The sequence below is a fragment of the Plectropomus leopardus genome, chromosome 10 (genome assembly GCF_026936395.1).
Source record: "Plectropomus leopardus strain MGB_pleo_1.0 chromosome 10, ASM2693639v1, whole genome shotgun sequence".
In the NCBI taxonomy this organism is placed as follows: domain Eukaryota; kingdom Metazoa; phylum Chordata; class Actinopteri; order Perciformes; family Serranidae; genus Plectropomus; species Plectropomus leopardus.
This window is the reverse complement of record NC_142185.1, coordinates 2,156,671-2,180,873: the sequence shown is the minus strand read 5'-3', so window position 1 is coordinate 2,180,873 and position 24,203 is coordinate 2,156,671. Positions and strand designations below refer to the sequence as shown.

The following is a 24,203-nucleotide window of genomic DNA, read 5'->3' as shown; positions in this document are numbered from 1 at the left end:
AACTGTATGTTAGAAAAGTCACTAAACAATCCACTGTGGCTCACAAGAATGTCTGTACACTTGAAGAAATAATACAGCTTATTGGCTAATATGCCAGCAGTTTGCCCTGATATTATGGACAGGTGCCACACAGCGAATAAAGGTCAGATAGCTTACATGATTGCACAAGGATTTTTGGTTAACAGTTTGTACTGAAAATTAATTATTTTCTTTCCTTTTTTTGGTACAAGTCAATGTTGCTAAGATTAGGTTGGATTCATGTTTATGTGTATTTTCAGATGTATCGTATTTAATTTTTTAATTTGTTAATTAAATGAAAACTTAAATTGCCAAATAACAATTTGGCGGATCCCATACAGTAACTCTGAGGACCCTTTAGGGGGTTGTGGACCTGCTGTTGAAGAGTCACGCTTTAGGCTAACACTCTGTAGTTCAACACTAGATGAGAATCAAAATTTGCTGCTCAGAATAAACTAGCAAGTGAATGTGTGAACAAGGGAGGGAACTGTCTTGATAACTCAGTCTGACAGGGTTAGGTTTCAGAGTGTGACAACTCAAACAGATTAACATCAAGTGACGTGGAAAAGAACACATGAGGATTCCAAGCTGTTGTCTCTTGTTAATGTCCTAATATGAACCAGGTTAATAACAGTAATGAACCTGAATTGACTGGAGCAAAATATTATTTTCTTAACATCTCATATACATGAATAATTACGCATGTGATATTTTTCCCTGTTTTTCAAAGTTTTCTATCATGTTGTGAACAGGTTCATATATGGATTCAATATGTTAATTTTGTCTGATGCATGTCAGCTTTTGGTTCGTTAATTATAAATCATTCCCTGACAACTGACAGAATTAACACAGCTGGTGTGTGTGTGTTTGTGTACGTGCGTGTGTGTCCCTCAGGTGGTGTTCAGTAGGTTCTGCAGCCCGTGTGACATTAAGGAGCTCTTCTGCACAGCCCTGGGTGTGCCAAGGTAACACACACACACACACACACACACACACACACACACCAGCTGTGTTAATTCTGTCAGCTTTAGCAGTTTGCAAACAGCACAGTGATAACTAGCTCCCATAGAAGGACTCTTCTTGTTTGATTTGACATTGAACACCATATGACACCATAGAGGTGCTGAACACAGTATCACAGTCAGTATCACAGTGGGACCTGTTTACAGTGCTGCTTTCATCCTGTTTTCACACAGTAGCAGTGCCTGAATCCTAACACCGGATACTGCTCTGCTGTTGTACAGTGCAGGCAGCCATGACCCCTGTTTAGTAATGATTTATCATGCTGTGTAGTCTGTATCATCTCTCAGTTTGAAGCAGGGGTGAAGGGGTATATTTGTAAACTGAAATAGAAACATCGGGAAACACCATATGATATGATATGATATGATATGATATTATAGCTTTAGAAATGTTATTTCATTTTTACATTAATAAATCCAGTTAATGTTTTATGTAGTGACTGTTAGGCCTCCTGAGGTTGAGGGTCAAGGCCCAGACACACCAAACAGACAAGTGACTTACAGTAAAATTTTAACACGTTTTTGTCCTCATTGCAGGAACACTAATCTGTCTCTGCTGGATTCCTCCGGAGCCATTGTGTCCATCGACCCCACCATGCCACACAACACAGAGAGGTATTGGAAAACCTGCATGCTTCTGATGTCTTTATTGATTAATTGATTGTTTGACAGAACATTTGCTCAGTAAGCCAGCTGGCTGTTTGATTGAAAGACACATTGGCTGATTGACTGTAAATCCCAGTGTCCCCTGCTCCTTCCTCCCAGTCTGTTAACATATTGCTTCAGTGCGCAGCCATGAAACGTCAAACGTGTAGCTTTTCATTAGAAGCCGCACAGCTGTGAATGTAATTCAGCAGTGATCAGAATAACTGCTCCCAGTCAAAACGCTTCATCACAATAAAAACTGCTCCTGTTTTATTTTCTGCCTTTTTGTCATCTAAGAACATTGTGTACCATTGATGACTATTTTTGATGAAATAACATTTGCTAGTTTCCTGGACATTGTGAGTCATGGTGGATGCAGTGTTTGGCCACAGGATAAGTTTATTCTGATTAAACTGTTGCTTCTGCACTTAGCTTTTCATTAAACCTCCAATATTACCAACACTTGATTGGGCCTTCTCTCCCAGTAGTCCTCCTGTGCTCAAGGTCAGCTTCTGTGTATTGTGCTTCCTTCTGATGACTTACTATCAGTCTTACAGTGCAGTTTATTCCACTGTTTAACTGCTGCTTGTACAGATGTTTTTCTTGAAATTAGAGATAATCAAACTTTATCTCTAATTATCAGAAAGGTTTGGCTCATGTTATTGTAACCAGTTTTTCCCGCATAGACCTGCTCATTCTTATTTCCTGCTTGTGTTTTACATTGTAGGGATGAGTGTATTTACTTGTTCTAGTGTCCCCAAGGGCTGCTCAATTATGGCAAAAATAATAATCACGATTATTTTGATTGATATTAAAATCACGATTATTTAACATGATTACTTACTGCCCTCCAGAACATCATGCAGTCATTGAACATTAACTCTGGTGTTTATTTTTAACACTGGATATGCTTTAACTTTAAATACAGGTGAACTGAAAAACAATGAAAGCTTTGTGGTGCACCCATGACTGTAACACATCTTGCACATTACTGTAGTTTGTTCACAATCACATAATAATAAAACCTAACCCAACTAATATAATTTAACAATACATAACAGTAACTGTATCAAACACACACAAAAAAAAAATTGAATTGGTATCAATGATTGTTTGACCAACTCAGGAGAGACTCACTAGACAGACATTTCTCCATTATCTGTTTAGAAGCAGCTGGGAGTGTCACTACAATAAGAAAAGTGGGCACACCTTAACAGTCCACCTTAAGGAAGTCTGGTCAGTTTCCAGTGGGAAGCTACCTTGGCTCGCTAACTTCGGGGCTAACTTCTGTCATTTTAATCAGCAGCTGGCAAGCTAGACATGGGAACGTGTCTCGGATCTTTCAGAGGTGTAGCATTATTCTCTGACAGACAGCCTCAACTGTTGACACATGACACATCCATGTTTCATGTCATACTCTCTGCTCCTCTCACTGCAGCCTCACTGTCACCATCACCGGCACAAACACGTTTGCTCTCCCCACTTGTGCTCGTTGTCGCTCGTGTTCTCACTCGTGCTGCGCACACTGTCTGGAACCACAATGAGACAGTGAAGTTTCAAAACAACCAGAGAGGCAGTACGCTGTGGCTCTCTGTTTTCAACCTGTGCTGAAACTTCTGTTTGGTCTTGACAAACAAGACGAAAGAGTGTTCTTGATTTACAAAATAAAAGACAAAATGGGAGCAACATTGTAAGACTCATCATGCTGCACATAATCTTTTTATCTCAATTATCTTGTTTTGAAAATTAAAGGAAGCCAAAAAATCGAAATTAAAATCTGATTAATCGCCCAGCCCTAGTGTCTCCTGTGTCTGATACCACTGACAGCAGTCAGTACGTCTATATGATGTTAGAAAAAGTCGAATTACTGTGTTTGTCTGACTAAAACAATCCATCCATCAATCATTTTCCATCTGATTATCTGAAGCTGGGTCACGGGGGCAACAGGCTAAGCAGAGCACTCCAGACGTCCCTCTCCCCAGCAATGCTTTCCAGTTCCTCCTGGGGAACCCCAAGGCATTCTCAGGCCAGACTAAATATGTAATCTGTCCAGCGTGTTCTGGGTCTGCCCTGGGGCCTCCTACCAGTAGGATGTGCCCGGAACGCCACTAGCGGGAGGCGCACAGGAGGCATCCTTATCAGTTGCCGAAACCACCTCAACTGGCCCCTTTCAACACGAAAGAGCAGCGGCTCTACTCCGAGCTCCTCCTGGATGTCTGAGCTCCTCACCCTATCTCTAAGGCTGAGCCCAGCCACCCTCCGGAGAAAGCTCATTTCGGCCGCTTGTATCTGCGATGTCATTCTTTCGGTCACTACCCAGAGCTCATGACCATAGGTGAGGGTTGGAACATAGATGGACTAGTGAATCGAGAGCTTCGCCTTCCGGCTCAGCTACTTCTTCACCACAACAGTCCGATGCAACTCCCGTGTCACTGTGGAAACTGAACCAAACCGCCTGTCCATCTCATGCTCCGTTCTATCCTCACTCATGAACAAGACGCCCACATACTTGAACTCCTTCACTTGGGGTAGCAACTCACTCCCCGCCCAGAGGAAATAGTCCACCATTTTCAACAGTCCACCATTTTCGGAACCATGGCCTCAGATTTGGAGGTGCTGACTCTCATCCCGACCGCTGCACACTCGGCTGCAAACCTCCCCAGTGCATGCTGGAGGTGCGGGTGTGATGAAGCCAACAGAACCACGTCATCTGCAAAAAGCAGAGATGCAATTCTGAGATACCCAAACCGGACTCCTTTCCTCCCCCCCGCTGGGCCTTGAGATCCTGTCCATGAAAATCAATCATAAACAAGATCGGAGACAAGGGACAACCCTGGTGGAGGCCAACACAAACGAGGAATGTGTTTGACTTTACACCGAGTATGCGGACGCAGCTCTCACTTTGGTTATACAGGGACCAGATGGCTCGCAGAAGCGAACTGGCACCGCGTACTCCCGCAATACCCCCACAGGACTCCCCAAGAGACACGGTCGTAGGCCATCTCCAAGTTCACAAAGCACATGTAGACTGGATGAGCAAACGACCCCTCCAGCAGCCTCACTAGGGTAAAGAGCAGATCCACTATTCCACAGCCCGGACAGAAACCGCATTGTTCCTCCTGAATCACAATCGGTTCGAGCCCCCTTTCCAGCACCCTGGAGTAGACTTTCCCTGGGAGGTTAAGTAGTGTGATACCCTGATAATTTGAGCACACCTTCTGGTCCCCTTTTTAGAAAATGGGAACCACCAACCCGGTCTACCACTCTGCAGGCACTGTACCAGACCTCCACGCAACACTGAACAGGCTAGTCAGCCAAGATAGCCCTACAATGTCCAGAGCCTTCAGCATCTGAGGGCGAATCTCATCCACTTCCAGGCGCCTTGCCACTAACAAGCTTTTTGACTACCCCAGCAACCTCTGTCAGGGATATGGATGAAGGTGCCCCAAGCCTTTAGACTCTGCCTCCTCCACAGAGGACATGAAGGCAGGGTTCAGGAGTTCCTCAAAGTGTTCCTTCCACCATTCAACAATATCCCCAGTTAGGGTCAGCAGTTCTCCTCCCCTGCTGTGGACAGCCTGAGACAAGCCCTGCTTCCCCTTCAGGAGCTGCTCACGGTTTGCCAGAACTTCCTTGTGGCTGACCAAAAGTCCTTCTGCATGGCCTCACCGAACTCTCCCACGCCTGAGTTTTTGCTTTGGCGGCTGCCTCTGCTGCAGACCTTCTGGCCAAACATTACCTGTCTGCTGTTTCCGGAGACCCCCGGGCCAACAAAGCCTGAAAGGCCTCCTTCTTCAGCCTGACGGCCTCCTTCACCGCTGGTGTCCACCAGCGGGTCCTTTGGTGGCCGCCACAACAGGCACCAACGACCTTCTGACCACAGCTTCGAGCAGTCGCCTCTACAAAGGAGGTTTTGAACAAGGACCACTCGGATTCCATGTCCTCAACCTCCCCCAGGATGCAGGTGAAGTTTGTTCGTTCCAAGACGGCTGCAAGATATGACTACAAAATCGATCATAGATCTTTGGCCTAGGGAGCTCTTGTACCAAGTACACTTACGTATGCACATTCCTATGCTCAAACATGGTGTTCGTTATGAACAATCCATGACTGGCACAGAAGTCCAATAACAAGACACCTCTTGGGTTCAGATCAGGCAGGCTGTTCCTCCCAATCACACCCCTCCAGGTTTCTCCATCATTGCCCACATGAGTTTTGAAGTCCCTTGAGAAGAGCCATGGAGTACCCAGTCGGCACCCTTTCCAGGGCACCGCCTAGAGAATCCAAGATGTCCGGGTACTCCACACTGATGTTGGGTGCATATGCAAACACGACAGTAGGAGACCTCCTTCTCGTTCCCTGGGGTAAACTCCAACAACAACCAACTAAAACTGGAATTTTAAAATACTTGTAAACATGCTAGTTTGACTGAATAGGACCATATTGAATTTCTTGAAATCTGGCTAAGGCACCCAGATAATTCGAATGGAAGTCGAGCTATTCTGTCATGTAAACACCTCAGTCTGACTTTATCTGGACTCAGTGATGAGGGAGGATGGGGTGCTGCAAAACGTGGCATTTGAAAAAATGTAAGCACTGAGAAGAGACTTGTGTTTTGGCCCTGGTGAGGTGCATACAACTTGAAAAGGTAGTTTTTTATATTCATTTTGAATATATTCTTGCTGTGGACAGGCTGCAGCAAAACATATCTTAGCCACCTAAAAAAATCAATATCAGTGTAAGTGTTTGTTATATTTGAATATTGTCTCCTCTTTAGCTTCTACAACAGCTGATGGAGGCGGCAGTAGAGCAGCAGCTCTGCTGTTCAGTGGAATAAAATGGTTGTTTTTCTCAGTTGAGTTTTGAACATCTTCAAATCCCCGCCAGTAAGGGCTGTCTGACAGCAATGCAAAGCGCTGAAAATATTGTAAATACAGCGTATGCTAAGCTTGAACTGATATTGATGTTGCTTATTTAGGTGTCTTAAAACTAATCAACAGAGACAGATTTAACTCACTGCTGGTTTTTTATATGTACGTGACGCAGGGTTTTCTACCTCTAAGTTATCGTAAATAAACAGTCATGAGTGTGATTGGGTCTATATTATAGACTGTATAAATACTAAGGTTTATAGCAACTAGCTGAAAGAGGACATAGCTCCAGCTGTCGTGGTGGAGTCGGACATATTTACATCAATAAATGGATTCTCCCCCACTGCTTTTATCCTGGGACAAGGACAGTCGTCCAATGAAATGGCCTAGTTGAGCTATAACTGTAGCTACTCTTAAACTGTGCATGGAAACATACTGAGTGTGAGAAACAAGATAGAACAGAGAACCAGAAGCAGAAATGGTGACTTTGCTTTTTGTATCTTGCATGTTTCTCCGTGTTCACTGGAATCACAGAGTGCACATCCTGCTGGGGATAATGATGCATGTCTACAAATGCCATTAAGGCGAGACGAGACTGATTCGCAGGGTGCGCCTACCCAGTATGCCTTGCAGGAAAACCCACACCTACTCTGCCTGTGATTGCCGATAGCTCTCCAAATGTTCCAGGTGCTAAGTGCTAACATTAGCCTAGCTATGATGCTAAACAGCACTATGAAGTAGACAGGCCTGACTCATGTTTATGTTATGCAAAAGTAAGTTAGTAATGTGAATGACAGAAGCAAAACTGGAGCAAAAAATAGATTATTTAGTAATCTGTTGTTGAGATTACATCACCAATATTTAGTAAAATTAGTCAGTCATTTTCTGTAACCGCATGTCCTTGTAAGGGTCGCAGGAAGGCTGGGTACACCCTGGACAGTTCGCCAGACCATCGCAGTTAGTAAAATTAGGTTTTGTCAATATTCTGGATGTTAAAATCTTTTTTCTCTTTTTAAAGATTATTTTTTGGACTTTTTGCCTTCATTGAAAAGGTAGGTTAAGTGTGAATGGGAGGAAGCGAGGGGTAAACATGTAGCAAAGAGCCACAGGTTGGAGTTGAACCCACGGCCCCTGTGTCAAAATCTCAGCCTTTGTACAAGGGGCCCCCACTCTACTAGTGAGCTGATGGGCATCCCATTCGAAAAAATCTTAACGTTTTTTTGTTAAAAACCTATAAACCTTAATCAAGTTTTCTTTGTGCATCGTGCACTTTGATTGGCTGTTAAACACTACAGGAAACAATAATGTCACCGCTAAAATTAGACAACAAATTACTCTCTTTGTTGCAGTTACACAAATGAAACTGACAGTAAAAAATGAATCAAACGTTTTCTAAAAATTAGGTTTTTGCAGTTGAGCCCTCAGCCCTTGAAATGATTGGGCAGTGGCAGGCAGTACTAAGTATTATGATTTGTTTATTTCTGATTACACATGGTAGATAACATCCACTTGGCAATGAATGTGGATGTTGCTTACTGTAACACTCAACAGTATTACTGAAGAGCTTTTTTGTGAGTTGCCGTGCAGTTGTGTGTTCATTTTTTTCATTTTACATATTTCCATGTTTTTGTATTTATTAGAAGCCACCATTTGTCCTGGCAAGAGATGTATCTATCAGACAAAACTGTACATAAACACATGCAGTAACATAAATTGGTGTACAGCAACATAACAGCATCTCCTCCTAGATTGTTTTTCATATCTAACAAATTAGCGCACCGAGAATGACGTTGTCACGTTACATACTTATCGTAAAGTTATGTAAGTTAGGTTGAGTGGCGCCCTCACAAATGTTCTGTAAGGGTGACGGTGGGGCCTTTGAAAATTTCTATAGTTAATCACAATTAATTGCAATTTCTTGCATATTGATATGATAAAGAAATCCTTAAATCATTGTCTTGATTGGGAATCAAATGACAGCAAAAAAAACCTGCATGAGACGAGCATAAAGTGGGCATATCAGTAAAGGGGAGACTCATGGGTACCCACAGAACCCATTTTCATTCAGATATCTTGAGGTCAGAGGTCAAGGCACCTCTGAGAAATGGCTATGTTGTTTTGCCATTGCCAAAATTTAGCCCAACTTTGGAGCGTTATTTTACCTCCTTACCTAGAAGCTATGGTTGGTTGACAGTGGTTGATATCACTGAGTTCGTCAGGTCTTCTAGTGTCATATGATACCTTTATCATCACTCTAACTTTAAAACTTAGCCAGGTGAAGCCTCTTATAGATGAGAATGTCAGTCAGCAATTAACGTGATTAAAAATAATGAATGTGTTAATTATGGACCTTAATCACATCGTGATTAAGGTGTTAACACTGACAGTGCTCGTAAACATGTCCTGATGTTGTCAGTTTCATTTTTTCTTTTTTGGAAGACAGGCTCAGCTCACCTGTTAGATGGGGAACGGTTGTTGCAGCAGGTGGCTGAAATGCTGATATTCACATTTCTCACATTAGCAACTTGCATGTAGTTGTTTATGTCTTGAACCACTGGACAGGTTCAAGACGATGTGATGCCTGCACCTAAACACACTGTACCACACTACTGCTTTTATTTTTAAGTGTAAAGTGTTGATGGTGAGGGAAACATTTTAAAAAGGAAATCTTTATGAAGGCCCCAGAGATCATGAATCATCTCTGGGAGTGACCTAAATTAACAACACATGACATGATCATATTTATCATAGGAGAAGACAACAGCAATTGTCATTTTCAGTCTGTATTTATATCGATGTTTACATCAGAGTGAGAAGATGTAAGGTTGAAAACTGCTGCATTATTGTCCATTAAATCTATAAACTGTGAAGCAGTAACAGCATCTTTATTTATTAACCCCGTCTTATCCAGAGATGACACATCCAGTTTCATTTGTACAATGGAATTTTCCAAAGCTGCTGTTTGGTAATTCACAATGACCTTCAGAGGCTTGTCCAGTGCTGTCTAAATTTTCCATTTTTCCCAGAACAAAAAGGTGGACTGAGCAGCAGTCTCTCCCATGTTTCTTCCAACATGCACTCCGAGAGCTGTCAGTGGAGCGAGGAAATGGAATGACCCTTCAACCTAAATTATGGCAATTGCCCTGGACTTGTTAGACAAAACACTCAATACACTCCACTCACAACCTTATGCGAATTCACACACATCCACAGACACACGATGATAAGGGAGGACACTGTGTTTGTGTGTGTGTGTGTGTGTGTGTGTGTGTGTGTGTGTGTACGTGTGTGTGAGTGCGTGTACGCTTGTGTTCATGGTTGCTATCTTATCTTAGGGTAAAATCTGAAAGCTTTTATTTGACAAACATCATCTGAGTGTTGTTAATCTTTCTCTGTAAACAGGGTGTGTGTGTGTGTGTGTGTCTGCCTTACCACTTGAATTAGTCAGCGGGAGGAAGAGTACAGCGTGTCAGCTCAGAGGAAGGATGGAGAATTTCTTTCAGCTTCATACCTCCTCTGCTCTGCACTAACCTGCCTGTGTGTCTTGTTGTGTTGAAGGTCGCCGTACAGAGTGGTGCCTGTGACTGGAGGACAGCTCGCTGGTGAGTTCCAGGGAATACACACACACACAAATTCACTCAGATAGAGCCATTAAAGGCATATTATGCAGGATTTTCCTCAAAAACAATGTACCGACTCACACAGCAGTAATCCCTCCCAGTCCTCACAATGAGCCACTCAGTGTGTATCTGCACACATTCTGCTCTCTGCCTGGACTTTCTGATTTTGCTGTGTTTGGGACATTCCTGGCCACAGCACACAGGTGAGATTGGGCTTTATAAAAAGGTAGTGACCAGCAGCCAGATGCATGAAACTCTGTGTAGATTCACATCTAAAACTGTGTGTATGCACAAAGGCAGAAATAGGCATACACATTCTTTTTTGTCAGAATTATAAAGCCGTGCGCACTCCCTGATTCTGTTTTCTAAATCTTGATCATTGTGGTGCAGGGTGCATGTGCACTAGCCTTATTTCCAAACCCACAGTTTGCCATAAATGGGTTTAGAAACACCCTTGAACACTCAGTTGCATATTGATACTTGTGCTGCCCAAAACAATGCTAAAAACAATGTTATGCATCTTTCAATTAATATTCTTTCCTTATCATATCACCCACAGTGATCTCAGTTAAAATCATGTGTATGCCTGGTAGCCCTGTACCTGACTCAGAATTATGCCAGTCGAATCAGATTTGGCAGTTCAATATTTGATGATTCTACTTTTTTCTATAAAAAGTTTGAAAGTTCAAACGGGTTTCATTGCGATATGTAGACGACATGATTACATTTGCGGCATTCACGTCATTTAGTTAACAAGCTAACAGTGCTAATAGCAAATTGAAAACATTTTTTGCGGACAATAGAAACAAAAAAAAAGCCAGACACTGTGTTGTAATAAGTTGCTGTGAGCTGTAAATTCACCACCTCTAAGCAGAAGATCTCTCCTTATCTCTCATCTGTGTCGCTGCCTGCCTGTGTGCTACTACGAATACCAAAGAGTAGCATGAAAGTCAAGAGTGCTCACTCCGTAGCAAAATGTGAAGGCCAAAACCTCCCCTGAAGCACAGTACACTGAGTATGAAAAAAAGTGGGGAAGCCCTAAAACATGAAGACTGTGAGGTGTGCATATTCTCACTGCACACCAGCTAATGTGTGGGAAAGCCATATGCATGTTTTTCATGCATGCACATTGTTTATGCATCTGACTCCTGGTGCCTGGCTGTAAGCAACACGCATTCAAGAGGAAAATAGGAAATCCACAGACACAGAAAAAAAAGCAAACATAGCAAGGCAAAACATCAGGTGACAAAGCTGGGATTGATTTTTCTCTTTTTTATAAACACTTACACTTCCTGCATAGTAGACCTTTAATTAAGTACTCTGATCTGCTCTGAAGAAACCCCAGAAACCTGCGCTCTCCTAAATCTGCAACCACCAGGTATTAACAGGGAGTATTAACCAAAATCCATTTGAACTCGTCTTAAACGCCTTTTCCTTTTGTGGCCCACGCACGCACGCACGCACGCACGCACGCACGCACGCATGCATGCACGCACACACACACACACAAACACATGGGAAAAGATCTATAAAAAGCTTCTGATCTCATAACAACTTCACTTCAGTAGTTCAAAGCCATATAACTGGTTTTATAGAGACTTAACATCACATCAGCGACAGTGCTGGGCTCAGATTCCTAAGATACCCCCTAAAACTCTGCTGTAGACTTCACAGAGTACGTGCACACAAATTTAAGTTGAGGCTAGCTAGGGTCATACTCGATTAGGCCGTTTATATGGACTACTATCCTTGTCCCAGTATACAAGCGGCAGGGGAGAATCCATTTATAGACAGAGATATGTCCATCTCCACCTTTCAGCTAGTTGCTATTGGACCTTTTTCTGGTGACCTTTTATGTCACAAACCAAATAAGTTAGCAAGTGGCAACAGGTTGCATGTTGAACGGTGACAACACGGATACCTTTTTGGTTTTAGTCAGATTAGCAAAATAGTGAGTTTTTCTAACATCATGTAAACATACTAATCAACTCCTGCATTGTTCCTCACTCATCTCACAACAGCCCTCTTCACGTGACACACATTACTGACTGACAGAGACGGTTTTCATTTCACACATGTAAAAGACCGAAGAAGTTAATAACTGTTGGGTAAAATGATCCTTCCTGTCACTGTGTGTGTGACAGGCCCAGCAGCAGGATCACAAACACCGAAATGGCATTCATCCTCTGAAAAATTTTTTTCTCTGAATGCCAAAATGAAAACTGAAAAGCTACTAATAAACTAATAGTCAAATATTTGGGTCCAGCCCTAGTAAACATATGATATATTAGGCTCCATTTCTGCCAGGTTAATAACAGGAAATGGAGCAGCATGTTCATCAGCTCTATTTGGTAATTAATGTTGTAACAGAACAGTAGCATTGCTGTACAGAGTGCACAGTGATCTGTGCAGCATGACCCCGCAGCAAGGCCAGGTCAAACTGTACCCAGAGCAGAACAAAGACTTCAGATAGAGAACAGATGGCGGTGAGAGCAGAAAAGAGAAGCCATCACATACAGTGATGCATTCTTCTTTTGACAATCTCCACACAAAGTCCTATACACAGAAACAGGCGACTGCCTCCAGTTTCAACCTCTGAACATTTAACTCCTGTTAAAATTCAGACACAAATCGAGCATTGTCACAACACTCTGTCCTCTCATTGCACTGCTGCTTCACAGGAGAGAACACTAGATAAACTAGATCATAATAATTTTGTCCTGCTGCCACTTTCTCCAAAAGACTTGTTTTATTGTCCGGATGTAAATGTATTCAGTGGGCCTCATACTGCAACAATCTCTAATATGTCTCATATTTTTTTGTCAAGAGAAAAAATAAGAGATATCAACTATCGATAGATGCACCAAACATTCTTAACTATGCAAATGTGCTCTGACACACCTATTAGCACAGGTAACATCCCCTTAACAGTATATATATGGGCAGCTGTGCAAAGTGCTGTGTGCAAAGACTCTGAGACATGCCTAAAAAATGGGATGCCACCAAAAAAGGCTGTAAGAAGTAGAGGAGCTGCTGCAGTGGTGAGATAGACGCACTGTTGAGTAAACTTTGGCTAAACATTGTAAACAGTAGATTTTACAGAGTGTCAGTAACGGTGTTACAGGAAAACCAAAAACCCAGCACCGACAAGGCATTTATGATGGTGTAAATGATGTTTCAGCGGTGGAGGAAGTATTCAGATCATTTACTGTTGCAAAAGTACTAAAACCATATTGTAAAAATAATGAAAATGTCAATTAAGTAAAAGTATGTGAGTACAACTAGGGAAATGTGTTAAAATTTGTAATAAAAAACAAAATATAAATTCATTTTATCAATCAAAATAAAGAAATAAATTAAAACTGATGATTCATAAATTCTACAATCAAGTGATTATAATTACTTTAACACAGAATTATCAGAATTTGATTATATGATATACATGCATTTATTCAATATTTCTACAATATAAAACTTGTGTTTCCTCCATTAGACAAACAATTTGTGAACTCAACCTCTTGTGAAATGTTCTCTTAAAGGAGCAGTATGTAGCATTTAGTGGCATCTTTTGATAAGGATTGCAGATTGCAAGCAGTTGAAACATGCCAAGCGTAAAGTTCTGCTCAGGATTCATTCAGTGTTTATTGTACAGGAAGTTTTTATCGGGAGCAGAACCTGCAGAGGTCTCTTCCTGTCCAACTTGCTGTTTGGCACATTGCCGATGGGCCATTAGCCTAGCACCTGCTAATGTGTGCTCACCTTTTTTTCTCTGATACCTTAAGATCCAGATGTTCAGGTAGTTTTAATCAGGAGCTGAGGTTACCCATAGAGGTCTCTTCCTCTACAATTCAAAAGACCCATCGGTCAAAAACACTGAACAAACCATGTTAAAGAGAAATCAATGTTGTTGACGCTGACGGTGCTCATCATGGAGGGGCTGCTAACTCAGGTAACCGACGAAAAATCGTAAAAACTGTAGAAATATGGCAGTGCAACATGTCTATCTCCACAGACAAGGGCCCAATCCCTATGTAACTAAAAATGGCCGGAAAAAAAAAAAACTAGGAAAGAAATTCCGTACAATGCCATTTGTAATTATTATGATTATATATTTAAAATCATGTCATAGAAAAACCATTGATGTTTTAAAATTCTTTTCATGTCATTTCCTTGTTTGCTTTTTTGTGTTTTACTTTTCTTTTTCTGTGTTCAAATTTGTAGGTAATTTTCTTGTAATTTTAACTAATTCCTTGCCAATATTTTGTGTAATTTCCTGTAAAGTTACTCATTCCTTTCTTCATTTGTTCTTGAAAGGAATCAGGCCAATTTGCTCGGGTTTCAAAAGGTTAAACCAGTAATCCTCATTAAAACATATTAACTTTGGGACTATTTCAAACATGTTTGTGTAGAGAAATAATTCAGGATGTTATTGTGTGAGAGTGACGATCCAGTCCGTTTAGTCACTCCAGCTGAAGTGGCTTAATTAATCACAGAGAGGAATTTTTTAACAACAGCCTGCAGTGACCTCTGACCCCCCATGAAACATGGAATGTGAGAGACACAATGTACAAACTACTACAGACCGACAATATCTTTTTTTTTTTTTTTTTTTACAATTTCTTATAGCTGTTAGTTTATTGGCCCATAGTGTTGAACTTTGCCCACTACGATGGAGCTTTGAGCCTATGGCAGGGCTTTGTTTGTGAATGTAGCCTGTTCTCAGTGTGTGGGAAGAGGAATCAGAAGTGGCTTGTTAAGACATCAAGCTGTCAGCCGCTTCAGCACATACTCTGCTGCTCATGGTGAGATTAGAGGGAGGGGGCACATTTTATTTATCTTCTCTGCGCTCACTCCTCTGCCTCTGCCATCTGTTGCTTTGGCCATCAGATGTCCTCTGATTGACTTCATAACCTCAGCATGGATTTATGTCTGTGTGTGTGTGTGTGTCCGCATGTGTGCATGAGTGTGAGTAAGTATGTTAAACTGGTGATGCACAGTACTTCTGGTAGCTGTTGTGTTTTTATTGGAATATTCTGCCCCAGTGGATTCAAATGTTTACCTTAGACTCCTCTGTATTCATGTGTGTGTGTATGTGTGTGTCTCAGCAGTCCTACAGTCTGTTTACAGTGTAAATGTGCATGTGTGTGTGGGTGTGTGTATATTAACACGGCTCCACGCTTGCTCTCTCCTCAGATAAAGAGGAACTCTTTCAGAATGTACTGACGCAAGTAGCAGAGCAGTTTTCAAGGTAAGAAGCCGGCTCACTGTGTTCTTCACTGTTAACTTGTTCTACTGCAGCAGCTACTGCAATGTGGATATTTTCTGTTTGTTTGTTTTTTAATTCATAAATCAAAATCATTTTGTGGCCTTCTATTACTCTCTATTACATTATCTCCGCTTTTCATCAGGTTGCTAATTCTTTTGAGCTGTTTCTAGAGTGCTGTCCATGTTTGGTGTCAGGAAAGAACCTTGAGACAGACTGACAAAAACAAGCTTGTTTTGTAACTTAATGATAATGTAAGATGGAGGACTGTGGCCATGTTAACGAAAAAAAAAATCATCTGATTTGGAGAATGAAGTCATAATATTCTGAGAACAAATTCATAAATTTCGAGAGAAAAATAGTAATATTATGAGAAGAAACAAGAATAAAGTTGTAATATAACAAGATTAAATTTATGAGAAAAAAGATTAAGACAGATTAAGACTGGTAGTACTAAGAAAGCAACAAAGTATGAATAAATTATCAGAGGTGACAATGCACCAATGTATTTTATAATCCCAAGAGGCGGGAGCTCTGCAGCAATCCTCTTATGAGTTATTTCACTTGGCAGCTCCAACCTGTGAATGTGACTGTTGAATGTTGTGGAGCTGCTGTCTCTCTTAATGAGTTCATTCCTATCTGCCTCTGGGCTTTGTCTTTGCACCTCTCACTAATCCTCCCCACTGACTCCAGATGTGATTTCACTGCACCGACTCCTCAGCTATCATATCATGTTTGTTTTTTTTTGGTTTTTTTTCTGGAATCATGTGTCCTGTACAGGGAGGTCTACTGGGTGACACTGGTGCTGATAGTCTCACTGGTCCACAGGAGCAGATTGGACAGGAGTCCACTGCTGCAGCAGGACATTAGACCGTTGGTGCAGTGTTGGAGCATTAATAGGCACACAGGATAAGAAGTTGTGTAATACGGTCTGATAGATAGATAGATAGATTTCTCGGTAGATACAGCTGCAGTGAGGGCACTGCTAGATAATGACAACTGAGTGTAGGGCTGCAATAATTATATCTGTTATTGATTAATCAACTAATTAATTGTGATTTTTAATTTCTTATCTTATCTGAACAACAATAAAAAAAATATTTTTAAAAAAGAATTCAGTTTGGGACACAGATTCTAAATCCTGGAACCTAAAAATGACTTTCATTTCTATACCTTTGCACTGTTGATAGCTGAAACCAGAGGCATTATGTATTTGGGCTGTCTGTCCCATTCTCGTGAGCATGATATTTTAAAAAAATGCCTTGAGAGAATTTTCAAATTTGGCACAAACATCCCCTTGGACTCAACAATCTGATTAGATTTGGGTGGTCAAAGGTCAAGATTAGTGTGACCTAATCTGTTTAATTCTTGTGAACGTAATATCTCAAGAACACCTTCAGGGAAATTTGTCGAATTTAGCACAAACGTCCCCTTTGACTCAACGCTTAATTTATTCAATTCTGGTGTTTGTAGATCAAAGGTCAAGGTCAATGTGACATAGCATCTATCTCATTCTTGTAAATGCCATATCTCAAAAATGTTTAGAGGGAATTTCTTCAGATTTGCCAAAAATGTCCACTTGGACAAATCATTGAACTGATTAGATTTAGGTGGTCATAGGTCAAAGTGAAGCTCACTGTGACTTTCTTTTTGTGTCTCATTATTATAAACAAGCTATCTCATGAACACACTGAGGGAATTTTTTCAAATTTGACACAAATATTCACTTGGACTCAATAATGAATTAATTAGATTTTGATTGTCAAAGGTCAAGGTCATTGTGACCTTGCATCTGTCTCATTCTCATGAATGCAATATGTCCAGATAACAGAGGGAATTTCTTCAAATTTGACTCTTGTCTACTTGGACTTATTAATAAACTGACTAAAGGCCAAGGTCAATGTGACTCAAAAAAGATGTTTTTGGCCATAACTCAAAAATTAATGTGCTTATTGTGACAAACTTTCACACAAATGTCTATTAGGATACAAAGATGAAATGATGGTATGTTTTATCCAAAAGGTCAAAGGTCAACTTGACTGTGCCATCATAATGTTCTGCAAAAACACTTTTCTGGCCATTACTCAGCATTATATCTAAGGAACAGAAGGGGGAACTTTGGTCAGATACTGAATCTGTGACACTGGTCTGTAAACTTGCTGACTGTAGAGATCTTATGTGCTGTCAGGGGAAGATGTGTGTGAAGCATCCATGTTTTCACAGACATGATGTAAACTGTAAGAGACAGTTGACTGGTGCACAGAGGCATACAACCACGGGGCAGTTTATCTATTTATTTCATAGATTACCTGAAACAATCAGTTAATAATGGAAGCTGCTGATTTCCTGCTGAAAAGGTTAAGTGAATTTATCTTCAAACCACTGCACTTCTGTGGCATGTCACAGTCGGTTTGGTTTGCAGCTATGCTCTAAATACAAGTTAGAGCAGCAAAGTGTAAACAAACGTTAAGATTTATCATTGGCACAGAGACAGATGTCAGATGCAGATCCTTTATCTTTGTTAACTCATTCCTCCTCCTCTGTCTCTCTGCCACCTGCGCCCACCTGTCCGCAGGGCGTTCAAGATCAACGAGCTGAAGACCGAGGTCACCAATCGTCTCAGCATGTTGGAGAAAAGAGTAGAGTGTAAGTCTGTTCCCACCACCTCAGTCATATGTACATACCTCTGTCATCAGCTGTTCTGCTAACTAACAGGAAACACCTTCCCCACAAAAAGTAACACAGTTTAAGCCAAGGAGGAGCTTTCATAATATCTCATCTCAGTGTTGCACCCAGCCTTAAACATCTACTTCTTACCCAAAGGCTTTTGAAAATTCAAGGTTTTAAAAAAAGCATTTGTTAATTTCTTAATTTCCAGTCAAGTTATTTCAAAAACTTGAATGAATCTGATTTAATTCATAAACTGTCTGGCTGAAGTGATGAACCAGTGCTTTATCTTACTCTCATCTGTTTAGAAAAGCAGCAATTTGATTACGCTCATCAAAAAATGTTACTGTTGTGTATTAGTGAAGAATCTACATGCTGGCAGCTGTGTCGTCAATGTCTTAGTTCAGTGTGGTACCATAATAGCATTTAGCATTTGTGAATAAGCTCTAAAGATGAAGTAGAGTTTGGGCTGATGGGAATGGCGTTAGTCGTGGAGGTAGTTAAACCTAAAGCAAAGGAAACCAAGACCACCTAGTTGCAGACCCACAGGACTCCATTAGCACACGTGCAGTAAGATCCGCGCAAACACATTCACAGGAGAGGTCTCAGCACTTAACTGGAAATCAAATTAAATTATAAACTTTTTTCCTATAAAAAAATTGAATAGGCTATGCCGAAATCGAAAACCCTGAATTCATATATTTATATAGAGAAAGAATAAGACACACTTTAAACCAATGAAACACTTTATCAAATGACAATAGGATTCAAACAAGTAATGGCATGAGTAAGTGCATTTACACAAGTACTGTAATGAAGTCTTTAAATGAAATAGTCCAGTCATCTAGTTGTGTGTTAAACCACTCAGTGAGCTCGTCGCACTCAATAAAGCACGGCCTTCTCCTCCGTTTTTACACCCATCAGCTCACTTCTTTCTGTTCCTCTTCTTCATGTTGGATGCTAACTTGCAAATGGCAGCTAGATTTGCCTGATTTTCACCAAATGATAATTCCAGCAACAAAAAAACCCAAAACACTCCACAGAACTCCAAAAACTTACTTTAAGTACTCTCAAAATTTAGTCAGTTACCACTCTCTTTTTTCTTCTCTCTTGTCTCTATTTTCTTCTACCACCATCTTCTGCTGCTTAGAACATGTGATTTCCTGTCAACTGCGAACTCTTGTACATGCTCCTGCAGAGATACCTATTGCACATGCGCTTGCAGACCCCCGCTGAGTCTGCAGCCAGATGCCAAAGAAACGGAGCTGCTGCTTTTAGAGTTGTTAGAAGACCAGTAATGTCTCCACAAGACCTGGTGGTTGAGATGTTTCAGTCTGGTCCATAGACTGTAAAGAAAAATAGACGACGTGTCTCCACATCCTCTCACTGTGACAGAAAATATCCCGGATGCAGGCGTTACCATCTTGCAAGGGTGATGTCACCGAGAACCAGAGACTGCGCAGTAGCGATGGTGGGGGAGTTCCCGCCAAAACACCCGTCCAACCAATCGCAAGCAGCTATATTGAATGCGAGCGCAGGGATTGGCTGTCAAAGCTGTCAATCATGGTGGAAAAGCCTCCTTTGGTAATTTAATAACTCATTACAACCAAACTTATCATGAAAAACACAAAAATCAGGGTGAGGAGAACCACCTTCAGTGACAGAAATAATCTTTGGGAAAAATTTATTTGGCGTGTATTTCAAGTTTTTAGTTTAGCCTATGTCCCATTCACTAACATGGAGGGGCTTATGACCTATACTGCAGTCAGTCACCAGGGGGTGATCCAGATTGAAAAGCCACACTTTTAGGGCATTGTCATGTCGTTCATCTTTATGTACAGTCTATGGTCTTGCCTGACTGTAATTCATTGATCCATTTTTGCTAGTGAGGCTACACACAGGCATGTTGAGGGAAGTTAAAGAGATCAAATTACAGACCTGTGAACTTGAGACTGTAGTTGCTTCCAACAGGAGATTCTATAGATTCCACTGTCAACAGCAGCATTTTGTTGGTGTTAAGTTCTGCATCTTGATGTCATGGTGTTTACTTTAGCAAGCTTTGAATCAGAACTCCAGAGAGAAGAGTATTACCTAAACGCTGTACAGTAGTGCTCAGACTGATGGGTCTCAAGATAAGTGCATGCCTTCAGAGCATGCTGTCTGAACCTGTGTTCCTCCACACTTTATGAGGCTGTGATTAGATAAGTGGAAGCTGCTCAGGTAATGTGGTCTGCTAACCCACCTCCAGAGGCTGCTAACCTTGCACTCTCATGAGCATCTGCTGAACATTGACCACTTTTTAACCTGTTTAGAGCAGGAAGGAATGTGTCGTCTTCACCCTTACACAACACTGAACCTGAGGTCATACAGCTGTGCGCTGTCCTCTTCACATGACCAATATCACTTTCATCACCTGTGAGGAGGAAGCTTGTTTGCCGCACTTGAAAGAGTTTGCAGCTGCTTGTCTGATGGCATCTTGGCAGTCAGTGATATGTCAGTTCACTCAAGATAAAAGCCAGCTATAAAACTGGATCAATAAAGGTAGTGATAGCTTGGCCCGCTGCTCTGTCCTGCCATCATGTTTTTTATATAATGTAGGTCTCTGTGTTCTCAGCAGGCTAGCTGCCATAGTAATAACCCACAGGAACATTTAATCAGTGATCTTTTGCAATCATTACATCCTGGTAAGGCTGTGATTAAAGATAAAGGTCATGTTGAATATGTGAGTTATACATCAAGTCAGTGTTTTTCACATTCAACACAAATCAGATAGAAATGAGCAGCCAGAGTCTCAGATTTGTCTTTAACGGTGTTTGCACTGCACTGCACTCAAAAATGCTTTTCTGTCTACCTTTAACACAACACAATCATTCTTCTCATGCTTTTACTCTTTGGTACCACTGAGCACAATAGCTTTGCACACACATTTTTGATTTAACACATTGAAACCTGTAGCAACATCACTTTTCTTGTGATGCTTACAGATGCCTTTTTAAAAAATATATAGTTGGAATGTGTTAAACAAAGAAACAAACAGAAAAAGATAAAAAAAAACAAACAAACAAATTGACAGTAACAAAAATGGATTATAATCTATGCAAAAACAAACCCCTCAATAAACAGATTCAAATAAGCAACAAGAAATTGCATCATAAATAATTGAAAAGGAGTAGAATTATAATCTTGTTATTTCCTACCCCTTCTCAGCTACTCAGTTATTTAATTTGTTAACCTCATCTCTATCATATATACATACACTTACATCTTTACACACACAGACTTACATACATGTAAACATACACACACATATCCATGTACATACATATACACATACACAAGTATTTCAACCTTTGAACCTTGAGCATATTGGTTTAATTTCTTTCAGAAACATGGGAAAATAGCAATGAGGAACTTGGTAAGAAATGTTCCAAAAATTCCAAGAAACTGAATTTCCAAGAAATTAGTAGATTAAGGAATTTTTTAAAAAAAGGAAAAAAGAGAAAAATGTTTAAGGAAAAACTATATTTAAAATTATCATAAATAATTATTTAACATTACCCTCTTGCTGTGAGGCAACAGTGCGAACCACGATGCCACCGTGCCACCCCTAAAATAATCAAAAATGCTTCTTTACATGCTGATGCATATGCACATATTTTTTTATTTAAGGTTATTGAAGACTTAAACATGTTAAAAAGTAATAATAATCTTTTAATTTGGTGACATTGTGCCCCATGCGGCTCTGCCTCCTAAAGACAGAAGACAGAAGGTCAAACCCACTTCAGCCCCTCATTTTATTGGACACATACATGTCTGGTGATATGCTACTATGTTAAAATTTAAAAAACAATTAAAGTGGCAGTGTGAGGTCCAAAAATGTAGTTTGTTGCCTGAGGGCAACACCATGCCATTGAGGGTTAATAATACCTAAAACACAGAAATGAGTCAGCATTTCGGCACTTGCGGTTCCCTCGTCTCAAAGTCAGGGGGTTTTTTGAATTGGTTTTTGGTTAGAAGAAAAAAAGGTCTGTGGTCTGTGTCGGTGACGGTCATGTGACAGTAGTGTACTTTGTTTATAGCCTAACATTAGATTTTTACTTCTGGCTTCAAAAATCCTGAAAATGGTGTTCATTTAAGCAGTATTACACTCGAGGGTGTGCTTTAACATCATCTGAGGTCCGCAAGCATCACTGTCATGCAACATTGAGGTTGTTGTCTTCATCCACTTGTTGCTTGAACTGTACTTCTGTCTGTGCGGAAAGGAGGACTAAATGATCAGTCACAGTGTTAAACATTACCAATGCAATCTACACCTTAACCACAGCACACTGCAGCATTTAATTTAAACAATTGGCAAATATGTTATTGTATGAGAAGATATATTAACAGCAAATTCAGTTTACACCAAATTCTTCTTCATGGGGTCTTAACCAATTTCATTCACATTCTCACTTTTGATCTAAACCAGGATCTTCCAGAATTTTGACATGACAGCTTCCCTGCAGGGCAGACACAGGACAATTGCTGAACTTGTATGAAAATTGTGTGCAGTCTTAAAAATGATTTCTGTCAGTACCTTCTTCCTGAGTGGTTGTACTTTAGTAGTTGCAGATGTGACACACAGCCACTTCACGCAAGCATGCCATTTGCCAGGATACCTGGTAGCTATGGCAACCGTGTGGCGCCCACACAGATTTCTCCATCCTCTCATGACTTTGGTCGCCATGGTCACCTATTCTAATGGGAGCAGGAGTGTAGTCAGGGGCAACCTTTTCTGTTTGAGCAGGAGGAGGTCGATTGATGAAGGAGGCAGACGGAGGAGCACACACAGTCAGAGACTTATGTATGGTGACTTGTGACTGCAGTCAGACGACAGACAGCTGTTCTTATACAGGCTGCTGCAGCCGCACTGAGTGGCCGCTGCTGATTCTGCAGTGTACAGCTCCAGGCTCTGTTCCCCTCTCTCAGTATCCACCTCCTACACCAGCAGCTCGCAGACACTCCCCAACCTCCTACTTTCCTCAGTCTCTCAACTCACTGAAATTATCTTCATTCAGCATAAAGCAGCCGTGATATATCTACTGGGGCAAACATCCAGTCTGCAGAGCTCCAGACCAGAATAATGTAGGTTTTGGGCTGTTTGTCATTTCAAGCCCTCAAAGTGCAACACAGCAAGTGATTGACAGCATTATCAGTATCTGGCATGTCATCACATTGTATGACAAAATGCTTTTGTTATGGCTCTGATAGCCGTGGCTGGGGGGCATTATGTTTTCAGGTTGTCTATCCATGCAGACATGTGTCTGTCCCATTCTAATAAACGCAATATCTCAATAATGCCTTGAGATAATTTCTTCAAATTTAGAATAAATATCCAATTGGACTTAAGGATGCACCAATCAGATTTTGGTATTTTATATCCAAAAGGTCAACTTCACTGTGACATCACAATGTTCTTCAAAAACACTTTTCTGGCCATTACCCAGCATCATATCTCAGGAACAGAGAAGGAGACATTTGGTCAGATACTGAATTGGTGACACTAATGTTCAAAGTAATGTTGAAATGTTGCTGATTGAGAGACAGATCTGTGCTATCGGGGGGAAGGTCTGTGTGAGGCATCCATGTTTTCATAGACATAGATGTAAACTGTTAGAGACACTTGACTGATGAGCAGAGGCTTACAACCGGATGGCAGTATTTCTAGTTTGATCTCAGCTTTGATTAGCTGCTGTAATCTTCTCTGCTCTGACAGGTTTCAGACTTTAGGCCTCAACATGGCCATCATCACAGGGGACATTCATACACATACTGTGTAAGACTGACTGCTCAAAAATACATTTTAGGAGACTGTGTGTACCATCTCCACCTCCACATTTCCTGAGGATCCAGCCTTTCATGTTACATGACACCTCACAGTTGCTACCTATTTGGTTATATGTTTGAGTATGGCAGAAGCTCATCAACCAAAGTTAGATTTCTAAAGTTTCAAGGTGACCATAAAAGACTTTTCTGTAGTTAACTCTGAGGGGAATCAGGAGGATAATGGTTTTAAATATATTAATATCTTATCTTTTCATCTTTAACATGACTCATG

At 40.9% G+C, this 24,203-nt stretch overlaps 1 protein-coding gene across 3 annotated transcripts in view; it reads left to right on the top strand.

The window, feature by feature from the left end:
• pde9aa (phosphodiesterase 9aa) overlaps positions 1–24,203 on the top strand; it is a 48,904-nt gene that overhangs the window by 11,733 nt on the left and 12,968 nt on the right. For 2 of the 3 annotated variants that reach the window (XM_088082841.1, XM_088082840.1), the window contains exons 2-6: positions 913–983; positions 1,578–1,655; positions 10,115–10,158; positions 15,370–15,424; positions 18,015–18,085. In XM_088082841.1, the coding sequence (XP_087938967.1) occupies positions 913–983; positions 1,578–1,655; positions 10,115–10,158; positions 15,370–15,424; positions 18,015–18,085 (319 nt within the window). Of the gene's footprint in view, positions 1–912; positions 984–1,577; positions 1,656–10,114; positions 10,159–14,910; positions 14,979–15,369; positions 15,425–18,014; positions 18,086–24,203 lie in introns of those variants that run through there. The other variant, XM_088082842.1, reaches the window with a different exon arrangement.